This window comes from Micropterus salmoides, unplaced genomic scaffold, assembly GCF_014851395.1.
Source record: "Micropterus salmoides isolate LMB-PRFRI ecotype aquatic unplaced genomic scaffold, ASM1485139v1 Ms_hic_scaffold_9, whole genome shotgun sequence".
Classification (NCBI taxonomy): Eukaryota; Metazoa; Chordata; class Actinopteri; order Centrarchiformes; family Centrarchidae; genus Micropterus; species Micropterus salmoides.
Window position 1 is genome coordinate 25,835,976 of NW_024044681.1, and position 13,788 is coordinate 25,849,763.

Sequence of the window (13,788 nt, forward strand, 5' to 3'; positions counted from 1 at the left end):
ATCAGAGACTGTTGTGCCCACATCTTTACAGACACCTGCCCCGTGAACATCCCGGATCAAGTTCTCGGCGGCTGTTAGCGCAAAACTCCAAGAGAAATGGGAGCAGGTGCCAGATGTGTTTTACATCGATCATGCTTGGTGCTCAAATGTAGCTATGAAGGACACTTTCCCAAATGGTAGACTTTTTTAATGTTTATTATACCCCATATTATCCTGTTGCTGCTGTTCACATTTCCCAGACAAATAAAAAAAAAATGCACTGCAGAATGTTCTGGGTGTAAACATAGCCTTTATATATAAATAACTGTAAAATAGCCTTTTGTTTTATTTTAGTTTAGCGTAATGTTACCATTATTTAATACACATTTAATTATCAGTTAAGTTCTGTGTGTAGCATGAAGAGACTACAAACTTTTGTTTTGTTATATAACCTTGTGTTGTATAATGACAAATAAACAGCCTTGTATCCTTGTCATTTAACGTATTTCTGTGGGATCAGGTGGTTCATACCCCGTAATATCACACCATAGGTTGCCATTTCAAGCAAACAAGTATAGAATAGTCGAGTTTATGCTACATACCCAGCAAATACCCCCAACAACAAATCTGTCAAAGACAGTCAAGTTACTAGCCCGCTAAAGATTCTGATATTTTCTCTCGAATTGGTGAAAGCCATTGAAAAGCTGAAACTTGGTGAATGTTGGACATATTGACATATTTTGATAAGAAATAGTGGAAATAGTTTGACATTTTAGAAAATACATTTATTCACTTACTTGTCGAGAGTTAGATGAAAAGGATGATACCAGTCTCCTACCAGGACACAGTTAGCTTAGCATAGAATAAAGGCTGGAAACAGTAAGAAACAGCCAGCCTTGTTATGTCTGGACTCTCAAGGTAACAAAACCCATCTACCTTCAGCTCTAAAGCTCGCTAATTGACATGTTATCTCATTTGTTTGATCTCCAAAAAATCTGTAATGTAAAAACAAAAGATGAGGTTTCATGGGGGTTGCGGAGACTTCCTGGAGTCTCTGGTGGTTGCCTGGCAAAGTCACGGTGAAGTATGTATGATGTGATGATGGTGACAAATGATGTGCTGACTGACCCAATAAAAAGTTGTAAGAGAGAAAAGATGTTTGAGTATATGTTTGAAAATATTCTACCGAAATATACTTGTTTCTACATTTAGGTTGAGGTAATTTGTGAGAGTTTCCTTGTTTGAAACCATACAGTCTGTGGTTGACACTGCAGCATGAGTTTTAGTGCGCTGTGTTTAGTTAGGCACGAAGTCTTCGTCATGTATCATTGTTACATTATAACAATAGGAACACTCCACCAGTGTATTTCTGAATCAGCTGACATGACCTTGAAAATGATCACGTTGACCAAAAAAGTGTTGATGGCATCGATTAAGGCACGAGTGGATTGATTCAGACTGGGACTGAATCATAGTGAAAGTGACTCAGTGAGCATCATTACAGATTGTTGTGTCTGATTCTTGCAGACTTTGTAAATTGCTGTTTGTAATTCCACCAGGATATGACTGTTCAAAGAAAGGCCCAGATCAGGCCATTGTATCGTCCTTATGGTGAGAGATGATGTCTTCAGTAGCTTTCAGTCAGTTCAGTGAGCTGGGGCGCTTTTGAAATGTGGTCTGTAGGGCTGTAATTTGTTGTTTTTGTGCTGGGAGGGTGCGGCTGCGGCTGAAAAGACGCTATGGAGGGAGGGGGCTGAAGATGCGTCATCTCCAGACAGACTGGAGTGAGTGGGTGGGTGGTCACAGGGAACTCAAAGGGCAACCTTTCTTTCATTCTTTCTTTCTTGCTTACTTTCTTTCTGTAATTACACACATATGCATGCCTGTACAAAGACATTTTTCTGTTCAGCTTACATAAAAGGACATCATTTTCAACTACCGATTATTACCTGTAATTTGGTAAAAATATGAAAAATGTGTGAATTTGTCTTTATGTGTTTTCATGGACATAAATGGTCTAGTTACACTAGACTTGCTTACTTAGTAATTGAGGAATGTACTGTATGTTTTTCTTAAAAGAAAAAATGTTTCTGGGAATCACAAAAATCCCACTGAAACTTCACATTCGTTTTAATTCTCTGGATTTTTACATTTCTCCTCTCTGCCTCTTTATGCTTTATTCCCTCACTTCCTCAGATATGTCATATACTGTATATGGCAAAGATATCTTCCCTCTACCGCCTCATGCTGTGTGGAGATCTGTCTCTCTCCTCATGGAGTGAATCATGACATTATAAAGAAAATGCTCTCACTCACATGTCACATGAAACAGTCTGACAAGAAGAGCTTCAAGACAAAGACTTTGCCTCTTCTTTCACCACTTTTTTTTAGTCTTAACTCAGTTCACTTCACTCCTCTAGAGGGACTGAGTGCTGCATGGGAAAATGATATGCTTCGTGGCCATCTTGGAACATACCTGTAAGCTGAGGTTCAATATTAAATTAGGTTTCACAGCCATGATGTCTCCGGATAAAGTCAACTTTGAATGTTCTCTTAGCTGACTGAAGCCATTTTTGGGAAGAATTCAACTATATATTCATTGGCAGTGCTCTATGTCTTCATTCAAATTGTTAATTACATTGGATAAAGTTATTGAATCACTACTTTGTGCGGATGCAAATTCCATTTTCTTTGACTAGCACATGTGGAAAATAAGGTCCACGAAACTGCTTTACATCTACATGTCCCTCCCCCCACCATTCAGCCATCAAACCCTGTTCATGCCTCGCATTCATTCAGAGCTCTTAGGTGCGTTTGATTTTTAATAACACACCACCTCTAGTCTCAGGAATGTGTTAGATCCACAAAGACAAAGGCGTGGTACAGAACAGAGGGCGGCTGACTATGAGAAGTTAAGCTACCTGACGAGGAGAGTCAGTGAGTGACTTTGGATCATAAATCCTGCTAATGAACTCAGAGGTGATGATTTAAATGGAAAGTCCGCTGGAAAGTAAAATCCTTGTTATGATCTCAACTTTAGAGCTTTGTGCACTTTTCAGTATGTAATGTGGTGCAGTCACCTAACCACAGTGGCTCTCCAGGAGACGGTACACCCTCCGCTTAATAGCTCTCACACACACGGACGAACACACCCTTTCACAAGATCTGCAGAAAGCATTAGAGTGTGCATTGTGTAGCCAGTGTGGCTAAAGCTTTAAAGAAAGAGAGGAGTCAGTGAGTGTTATGATGACATGTAAATGATTCAGTCCCCGTAGGCATGAGACAACTGATTTAAATGAGAATCCAATAATCAGATTGCTGTAGACTTGAAGTTCAGTTGTAATGCCACCTGTTGTTGAGAGCTTTTTGATGCTGTGTGGAGCTGGGATGAATCTGGAAACCCACCTCTCCCCTGAATATGGACGTGTTTAATGTTCAGGGGGTTTAGGTATTATATTAACATTTGCTATATCTTTATGGCTATGTGTGGAAAAACATGCTGAACATTAGGCAAGATAACTAACAACAAGCTAATCAAGTTAGCAACAAGTGACATGATACATAAAATACAAGAAATTGAGACTGGATATTTGAGTGGATATTTAATATTTGATAATCCAATTCTGTGTTTATAATGAAGTCAGGGACTTATAAATAAAGTTACATAAGTTACAACGTGTAGATTAGATAGCACTGCCATCTCACTTTGCACATCTTAAGAGGTATATTTCCCAACCTTAGAGGCGAAGAGATAATGATCTTGTAGACATCAGATATATCAGATTGCAGCGTACAAATAAATTGCACAGTGAGACAAAAGCAAGGAATCCTTCCGCCATCAAATCCCATTAATGCTACATAAGTTACACATTTTTTGTGTATTTCCTGTTTTAGTCGACATATGAAATGGATAAAACAGTGTGTTTCATGTCACAGAAATAACAGCCATGAGCAAGTGTGTTCCATGTGAGATATACTGTTGGGCATCTGGTCTGTAGAGCAGCAGATGTCCTGAGTTGAGGTAGTGGAATTGGTGTCCCTTGAAAGAGGTGTGCTAACAGTTGCAGTAGTATTTTGTACTTTGCACCACGTGTTGCATGACATCACACTGGGTTCATTTCTCAACAGATCTCATTCTCACGATCCCCACCCAAGTCATCTGATCCCTCTCCTTTCCTTTGTGTTCATTACTATGGCACTGACCCTGGCTGTGCTATATCAGAGTGCCGGTCTCATTCAGACACCTTCCCAGCCAGACGGTGCCTCGGCCCAGACTTTCCCTACTGTATGCCGTCTCTGCAGTCTCTGTGGGTTTAGATTGTGTAATCACATTTGGAAAGATATTTTTTTCCTGACTTTCTGTGTCTGCAATCCTAATTTTCAACCCCCGCATTTTCCCAGTCTCCTCTCGTTCTAAATCCAGTACTGGGATGAAATCTGAACCATACAGTGCTGTTCTTCTTCTTCTTCCTGCCATGGCTGGGCCTTCCAGCTCGATTCTGCATGTTGCTGCCTGCACTCATGCTGTCCTAGTGGTTAAAAACCACTGTCAGAAGGTGTTAGGTAGTGGAAGGCTGCTTCTGAAGTATCCGTCTTGCTTCAGATTAAAAAAATTGACACTACTAGTTGTGTGTCTCACTGAGGTCCTTTAATTTTTCTGCCTGACTTTCGCTATGCGAGGATGTCCCCGCTGTGTTTAAAGTGATCTAGTCCCCTAATTACGCCATAGCCCAGACTCCATGGCAGTCCACAATTACTTCCATGTGTGCACACTTGGCTCAGCAGCAGAAAGAGGCCTCTCCTCTCCTCTCCTCTCCTCTCCTCTCCTCTCCTCTCGTGTTTACTGTCCAGGTCAGCATATGATACATTATATTGAAAAATACCAAAAGTACCAAAAGGAAAAAGAACATTAGTGAGCCATACGTTCTCTCCCAAACTTAACTCCGTTTGTCTTTTGTTGCTTAGCTGCAATGTATCGATAAACACCTGACACTGGTTGTAGTAGAGTACTGCTAGTAATGTTATTTATTGTTGTTGTATTTGTTATATTTGAAGTAGTAGCAATGGAAGCAGGAGTGGTAGTTCAATGCATAGAAACCAACAAATGCAATTGAATGAATTGTGTTTCATACACATTATTTTGCTGTAAACCTCAGTACTGCATTACAACTTTTCAACAACTGAGTGATAATGCAGAGTTGATGTAGGACGCATGATGGAAAATGGTAACCCTCAGTGTTTAGCAAGGTCTTTGCAGAAGGAAGAGGAATGTTGCTGTTTGCTGAAAGGCAATACGATGTTGAGCGTATGGGGTGTATATTTGACAAGGACGTTATGATTAGATTGGACATGGCCTCAGGAAATGAGATTAACAAAGAGATGGGTGGAATAATGCTGAGAAAACATGAAAAAGAGTATTGCACTTGATAAATGTTTTGTCTGTAACCATAGTAAAAGATGGAATAATGTGGAGTAAAGTGATTGGGTTAAGTGAAAATAGTTAATCTGCCTTTTATATAGTCTACAAAATTTCATCAGTAAATACTGAAAAACGCCCAAATTGACTTCCTCAATCAGTTACTTTTGTCTGATCAACAGTCCAAAACCCAAACATATGAAATACGCTTATTTGCTTACTGGCAAAGAGTAAGATGAGAAGATCAGTCTCATATCTATCCATTAAATAAGACTATAGCTTGGCACAAAGACTGGAAACAGGAAACAGCTAGCAGGTGGTTAGACTAGCTTAGCACAAAGACTGGAAACAGGAAACAGCTAGCAGGTGGTTAGCCTAGCTTAGCACAAAGACTGGAAACGAGGGAAAACAGCCAGCAGCTGATTAGCTTAGGTCAGGTTAGCTTAGCTTAGTGTAAAGACTGGTAACAGCTAGCCTGACTCTATGAAATGGTTACAAAATCCACCCACCAGCACCTCTAAAGCTTGCAATTAACACTTTCATTTGCTTTATCTGTACAAAACATGTAAAAACACACTTCACTGTTTGTGCAGTTTGCTTGGCAACTGCTTGATAATTTATCGAAATTGTTGTCTATTATTTTACTTTTGATCGACTTCAACTTTAATCACATATTTAATTAGTGAATAATGATTTATTCTGTATTTTGTTCTTAAGTACTTTTATGGCTGTTTAGTTTAAGATGTTTATGTAGAAAATAAGGATTACATCATTTTCAGGAGTTTGGCTGCTTTGATTAAATGACAAAAAAAACCCATATTTGGTAGTGATGCTGAAACTCAGGAATATTGGTCACCTAGCCCTAGCATGTGTAAAGAATGCTGTTCCTGACTGAACTTTCACTATTACTTCCTTAGCTGTCATAGTAGAACTGCTAGCAGTGTTGTTTGGTTTCAGTTTTCCCTCAAATCTCTCCCTGGATTCATTCCTTGCTTGCAGTTTTCCCCACAGCCCTGCTCTCTCGCTTTCTCCTTCTTTCCTCTGATTGTTCTATTGTGGGAATTTCGAAAACAACTGGACTTAAAATAAACACAATGGGGGACCCAATAAAACCGCCGTGAATAGATATATACAGTGAAACTCTCTCCAACCAGCAGCTTTCCCATAGATTTCAAGATTTTTCCCATATGTCAGAATAAAGCTGTTAAACAGATCAGTGACTTTACCTGCTTTCTTACTCAGGCACTGCTGCTGACTGGCTGGAGGGACCTGTTAGTCTGTCAAGCTGATGTGACTTTTACAGTGGTACACTTCAAAGTGAATATTCTACGTAGCCCTGCTCATGACAACAACATTTCTGTCTGTCTGCCGAATTTATGTGACGTAACACTAAATCATCAGGCTGTTCACACAATCATTATGAACATCTGTCCGTCTCTGAGGCAAATGGATCCAAAATGATCAATTCCAGACTCATGAATAAATCATGAATAAACGTCTTGGTGGATCTGACGTTTTCCTGAGCAATACGTTTTCCTAACTCTCATTTTTGGGGGTTTTATAACTTATTTGCTTGTGTGCTCACAAGTTTTTCCTCTTCCACTCATCTGATATGATTCATAGCTATGAACTGTTGACCTGGGGGAGTGTCTGTCCGTCTCGGTATGAGTCTCCCTCTTTCTCTCTCTCTGCAGTTGTGTGTCCCCTGACGTGTATGAACGGAGGAGTATGCAGCTCGAGAAAGCACTGCCTGTGCCCACACGGTTTCACCGGTCGGCTCTGCCAGTTTCCAGTCCAACAGACGCAGCACGCTCAGGCAGCGCGAGGCAACAAGCAGCCCGTCTACTCGGACGTCCTGAAACTGGGGGAGCAATCAGGCATAGGGCGTACCCAGTTGACACAAACACACTCAGTTTTCACCCTACCCTACACACAAGTAGGGCACCACTCATCTGAAGGTATCTGTCATTTACTACAACTAATGAACTTTTGCATCTCTCTTAGTTTTGAGGGATTGGGGAAATATATGAGATACATTTTGTTCCTGTAATCTCTTCCTTTTCTCTATTTTCAGTGCAGATTAATGTACGTGTTCACCACACACCAGACACCTCTGTAGTGATTCATCCTCTTGACCAATCAGACGTCAAGCCTCCTCACAAGGCAGGGCCACGCCTTATCCCATCCAGACACAAACCAAAGGGGCGATGCTTTCAGGAGACCACACCCAAGCAGGCTGTGAGTTTAGACACAAGCTGCAGTGATGGACAATCCTGAAACTGTTTCTTTTGTCATTTTCCACTGATTTCTTTGTCGTGTCTTGCTTAAGTGCGCCAGCACCCCGCTTCCTGTTCTGACCAATCAGGAGGATTGCTGTGGCAGTGTGGGGAATTCATGGGGACAAAACAAGTGTTACCAGTGCCCCAAACTACCAAGTGAGTTACAGTGTGCTACAAGAAATCTGCTCTACTTAGCTCTAATTCACTTTCTCCAGGTTTGAAGATGCCACCCACTCTGTGTTTACTCTTGGTTTTTTATTCAGATGTGGAAGTGCAACAAATTGTTTTTTTTTATAGTAGTCCCTTGTAGAGTTTTATCCAATCTACATCTTGTGTGTTCCTGAGAATAAAATATTGCTTTTTGAGCCAAAACTCAAAAAGCATTCCCAGCAATTTATACCTTCCACCTTATGAAATTATGGCCCTGGATTAAAACAATCACTTCATACTTCTATAAAAAAAAAGTGTTTGAATGTGTACATGATAGTTAGTGTAAGGTGGGGTAGGAAGTAAGTGAAGGAGAAAGCGGAATAAATTACGGGAATCACACACAGACAGTGAGACAGAAAAAGAGAATGTGGAAAATAACCCTCTACTTAAGCGTGTTCCTATGGGCCTGCCCAGTGCAGAACTGTCATCACATTGCTGAAGATTGAATTTCAAGAAAATCTTGGCTACTCACGTTTTTCCACTCCTCTATTATTCCATCTCTCAGTTCTGAGTCAGACAATGCTGCCATTGACAAAACCTGATACTGTACGTCTGGTTAGTCTTTAGATTACTGGATTCCTGCCTGGAGTGCTGTCTGTTTAGTTACATTCATATCCATTTAAAAGCTCGTCTTTTTTAATGAAAATGGCCAAAGTAAGCTGTGATCTTGCCCCTCTTTTCATTGTGCTCTCAAAATGTTCATGTGAGCGCATTCTTCCCACAGCTCTCTAATAAAACTGCCTTACATGTCTTTTACTCCCTAATGGAAAGTAAAACATTCAGTTCAAGCCTCATTTAGGGTCAAAAATAAGAACAAGAATAATACATTGTTATGAGTTCAAACCTCATGAAAACTTTTCTAGTCTATTCTCTGCCAAGCTACACTTCATCAAAGACCTCATAAAAAGTATTAGAAAAAGAAAAGCAAAGAAAGAAGAAATGTTAAAAGAGTATTTTGGAAATACGCTTATTAGTTTTCTGGTTGACAGTTAGATGAGAAGATTGATACCACTCATATCTGTACGGCAAATATGAAGCCAGCAGCCAGTTTACTTAACTTTAGCTTAGCACAGAGACTGGAAATGAGGACAACTCGTCTTGCTCTATCTAACAGTAACAAAAGCCGCTATTTTTTTACACCTGACATTGCTACCTGGTAAAATGACAAATGACAAATGTTTTAACGCTTTGATTTTTTTGTACGGAATAAACAAACAAGCTGTAACATGTTAATTAGTGAGATTTAGAAATGCAGGTATGCGAGCATGAAATGCAGTTGATTAAGGCAAGGGTGTGATTGCTTAAAGATAATGGCTAAATGTCCTGTAAATTTTCTGACTTTTTAAAATCTTTAACATTTCCAGATTTTGTAGAAGTTGCTCTTCAGGAATTCACTCTTTACTGTTTACTGTTATATTAAGTGTTCAAACTTCTACAGTAACGATTTTTAAAGTAGATTGTTGGGTAGGGTTTGTATTGCTTGTATCATCCACCTGCAGCCCTTCTCTCTACAGAAGCGCTATTTCACTCAGGTTTTTCTAACCTTCACCTCTGCGATTTGCCCTATCTTCTCCACCCTCAGATGCATCAGTCAAGCAAACCATTGTGGAAGACTACGGCTCTACCTGCCCACAAGGCTATAAAAGATTCAACAGCACTCACTGTCAAGGTAACACAGGCAGGATGTATCTTATAACAACGACAAATTACAACTAAGAACTCAGTTTTGCTTATATAATTTCCACTTTTTATATACTTATTAAACAGCAGTTCCCATGTGATAAAGCTCTGGTATCACTTGCAATCTAAATAGATACCATCCTAGACAGTATATCAGAATAAGCTTTTCATTCCCCCCCCTCAATCTTGAAGATATCAACGAGTGCTCCATGCAGGGTGTCTGTCAGAATGGAGACTGTTTGAACACACTAGGCAGCTTCAAATGTTCCTGCAAGGCCGGTTTGGTGTTTGACAGGAATCAATGTGTTGGTGAGTAAGAGGCCTTTCTGGGTTTTGTCTCTTCTCTGCTTTTGACATTACATTTTCATTCCAAAATGGCATTCATTCTAAAATGGCATCCCGTTTCGTTGGGATGGACCATTCCCAGATGAAACTCTGTTGTCTCCTCTGTCAGAGTCTCCAGCTGAGCAGGCTCAGTGCTTCTTGATGGCGTCTGAGGACAGGGGCTGTGAGCACGCACTGCCCACCCACCTCACCCAGGAGATGTGCTGCTGCACAGTAGGCAAAGCCTGGGGCCGCAACTGTGAAAAATGTCCTCAGGTGGGCACAGGTGAGTGGACATACAGCAGGTACACGCCGAGAAAAAGTTGCAGTTCCCGATATGTGGGACATAGTTGTCATGATGATATCCGGTTGTCAGTCTGCACGTCAACGCACTTTATGAACACAAAAGAAATTTTAATGATCAACTTAAATCGGGTTGAAGCTGCCAAAACAACAGCAAGCAAAGTTTCTCTTCAATTTATAGCTTTTTAGGATTTTCATACATTTTTATATAGATTCCAAGAAGTAATCTGTGCTGCTTGCAAATATCAGATTCAGTTGCTTAGAGACTAAACTGTCTGCATGGTTTTAACATGTGAGATTCTAAAAAAAGTGAAAGAAAGTAAGAGTAAAACCCTCTCCTCTTTCTCCATGTGGTGATCAGTGGCCTTCAGTAAGATCTGCCCAGCTGGGAAAGGCTACTTTCTCCAAACTTTAAGAGAGACCGTGGCCTTCCCTCCAATCATCTTCCCCCCCAAGTCCGACAAGGAGGGTGAGTCCTCGAATACTGTTCACGCCACTCAGGAGTTCTCATCAAACATTTCCTACATTTCTGCATGTAAGTGCTTTGTAAGCATGTGAATTCACAGTTGTAATACCCCACTCTCTCTCTTACTCCTTTCAGAACCACAGCCGCCGGTAAGACATTATTTCTCTTTTTAATACAGTAATAAAAACTGGTTCTTGTTGCTGTTGTGAAATCTGATGATCTCTTTGAATCAGGAGAGACATCCAGAGACTACGACTGCTGTGCAGCAGGCTCCCACAACCACCAGCCGTCCTCGCGTGCCTGGTAATGCCACCTCTAGCCTCACCAGTCAGATAACCCCAGTGACAGAACATGATGATGAAACGCTAGTTTATTCACTACTGATACTTCGGCTGTCACAATGAGGGCAAAGGGCTTCTGTGTTGCTGCGAGCTGCAAAAACGTCTGATAGACTAGCATAGAGATATGCTCCCCCCGTGTGCGGTGAAGACAAAAGTATCAGGACTAAAGTTCAACATGTCATGTTTCCTCCTAAAGTCTGTCCACTTCATCTCTTCTGTTGGATCCACAGTTGTTAAACCTACCCCTCCAACAATCATCAGAATGACCCCGGGCAATGACCCCTTCGAAACACAGACAAAAGTCTTACGTGAGTTCCCTGCAAACCTCAGACTGACTCAAACATCTATTCTGCACTAAGCTTATAGATAGTTACTCATATAAAGGCTGGTTCATGTTTCATGCGCCTCAAAACTAGAAAACCCAGCTCTCCACATTCCCTAGTAAGAGTAGATGAGCTTTGGGTTCATCACTCACAAATGACATGTTGACTTTCCCCACACAATAAACATAATTAACGGCGTGCAAAAGAGTTATCTAAACATTGTGGCAATGCCTGTTGAAATAGAAAGAGAACAGTTTAACACTAAGCTAAAGTCAGCTGCATGCTTCTGTAATGGTTAACTGATGGTTTGGACACTTTGCATGTCGTGTGCTTTCAACCTTGAAGCATGAACCAGCCTTAAGGCTATGTTCACACTCTTCTTATTTTATGGAAGCAGGTGTTGCCATGAATACATTTTGTGCTGGTATTTAAAAGCAGGTTATGTGGCTTTTTACACTTACTGACCAGAATCAGAATTGGGAGCGACTGCATCCATCTTTTATGCTTCTACAGCCTCTCTGTCGGTCTTTCTGACCCACACCTGTCATTGGCTTTGATGTGAAAAAGTCAGAGGCCTTTTAAAAAACTGAATAAAGTGAACATAGCCAAAAATATGGCTAATTTAGGTATGGCATGGGTGTTATCAGCTCTCTCTCTATATAAAATAATAATAATATAGATGCACATACATCTATATATCCATATACTGTTTATGCATGTATAATGATGCGGGTACACTCTGTTTCCTCCTTGTAGCTGAGACAGATGAATGCAGGCTAAGCAGGAACATTTGTGGTCACGGAGAGTGTGAGAACAGCCTGAACGGCCACATTTGTCACTGTCACCCTGGCTACCATCTCAACCCACAGAGGAACATCTGTGAGGGTAAGAGACATTGGTAGAAATTTCTCATTTAGTTTCTTGGGCATGAGTGTCCCCTGGCAAACATAAGTTGCTCTGGTTTCAGGAAATGATTCTGTTTTTTATTTCAACAAACCCACTGATAGATAGAAATACAATTGAAGGGAAGAATGAAAACATACACAAATCACTTGCTACTTAATGCTCATTATGTACCAAATAAAATGTAACCGTCCATGAATTTTAAGTAATACCTCTCATTCTGTCCACTGGGCAATATATGGGTACTGCCTTAAGATTAGCATTAAATACTTAACTATAAAAATGTCAGCTCTTCTTCTAATCATTCTCAGTGTTGGTAAAAATAGACAAATGACGAGGATGATACATTTTTCTTATCTCAGTCTCAGAAAACAGCATGCTGAACCTGATCCCCGTAAAGCATTTGCTGCTTGATTGTTAAGGCCCACTCACGTGTGAAAGTATAAATAGAAAGAGCAATGCATAAATTATCATTATTTAAATCAGTATTTTGGCTTCCGCAATTGAATAAAGCTTTTCATTTAGTGCTTCCTATTCAATTATATTGTTTGGCCTGTGTAAAGGGGCAATCCACCAATTTTACACATGCAGGTCAATTTTCTCATCATGATGAGGACGACTCAACCTGCGAAAAACAGTTGTATAATGTCTTTTGTGGATCTGAAGAGAGCTTTTCAAAGTTTAAGAAGATATTTCTGTAACAATAAGCAGACCCGGCTCTAGGTTAACAAGAGCTTCCTCTAGAGGGGACTGTTGTGTTAAGTTTCGGTCTACGACATTTCTCAGTAAAGGCAGCTGGGATTTACATTTATTCATTTAGCTGATGCTTTTATCCAAAGCGACTTACAATTGCTATTTATGTCAGAGCTCGCACGCCTCTCTAGCAACTAGGGGCTAAAGCTGATGATACACAGGGCAGCTTTTTGAGCAATGTTGCTGGAGGCAATTCTGACTATGTTTTGAACAGATAGCGGCAGTGCAGGAAGGGGATTACAGGGGATTATAATCTTACTCATTACCACTGACAGCAACGTTGCCCAGCACGATTGCTCTGAAAGTTGCTCCGTGTATCATCAGCGTGACACGCATCAAGTGTCTTGCTCAGGGACACATTGGTGAGTCACAGTGGGGAGTTGAACCCAGGTCTACCACACCAAAGCCATGCATCTTATCCACTGTTCCACCACCCCAAGCCACGGGATGTGGAATTCCTTACCACTGAGTGTCAGAGAATGCAGTGCTTCAAAAATATTAAAGGTAGTGTGAAAATATGGTTGAAGGACAATCAGGAATGTAGTCACTGAGCTATGAGACACTGAATGTGGCCAGTATTTTTTACTGTGTGCATGGTAAAATTCTTTTTCAGTTCAATTCAAATCAGCTTTATTGGTATGAGTGTATAACAACTGTATTGCCAAAGCTACATATAGATTACATAAGAACAGTTAATTTCATTAAATAAGTAAATAATACAATAAAAGTTGTCTTTGTGTGTGTGTGTGTGTGTGTGTGTGTGTGTGTGTGTGTGTGTGTGTGTGGTAAAAAAATAAAATATATTAAAAAT

General features: G+C 40.4%; 1 protein-coding gene across 4 annotated transcripts in view; it reads left to right on the forward strand.

The window, feature by feature from the left end:
* The window catches only part of ltbp3 (latent transforming growth factor beta binding protein 3), a 37,129-nt gene that overhangs the window by 8,235 nt on the left and 15,106 nt on the right, over nt 1-13,788 (forward strand). For 2 of the 4 annotated variants that reach the window (XM_038708744.1, XM_038708747.1), the window contains exons 2-12: nt 7,090-7,353; nt 7,470-7,633; nt 7,725-7,830; nt 9,467-9,553; nt 9,757-9,873; nt 9,992-10,174; nt 10,553-10,660; nt 10,793-10,806; nt 10,891-10,960; nt 11,229-11,306; nt 12,078-12,206. In XM_038708744.1, coding sequence (XP_038564672.1) covers nt 7,090-7,353; nt 7,470-7,633; nt 7,725-7,830; nt 9,467-9,553; nt 9,757-9,873; nt 9,992-10,174; nt 10,553-10,660; nt 10,793-10,806; nt 10,891-10,960; nt 11,229-11,306; nt 12,078-12,206 — 1,320 coding nt within the window. The remainder of the gene's footprint in view (nt 1-7,089; nt 7,354-7,469; nt 7,634-7,724; nt 7,831-9,466; nt 9,554-9,756; nt 9,874-9,991; nt 10,175-10,552; nt 10,661-10,792; nt 10,807-10,890; nt 10,961-11,228; nt 11,307-12,077; nt 12,207-13,788) is intronic. The other 2 variants (XM_038708745.1, XM_038708746.1) reach the window with 2 other exon arrangements.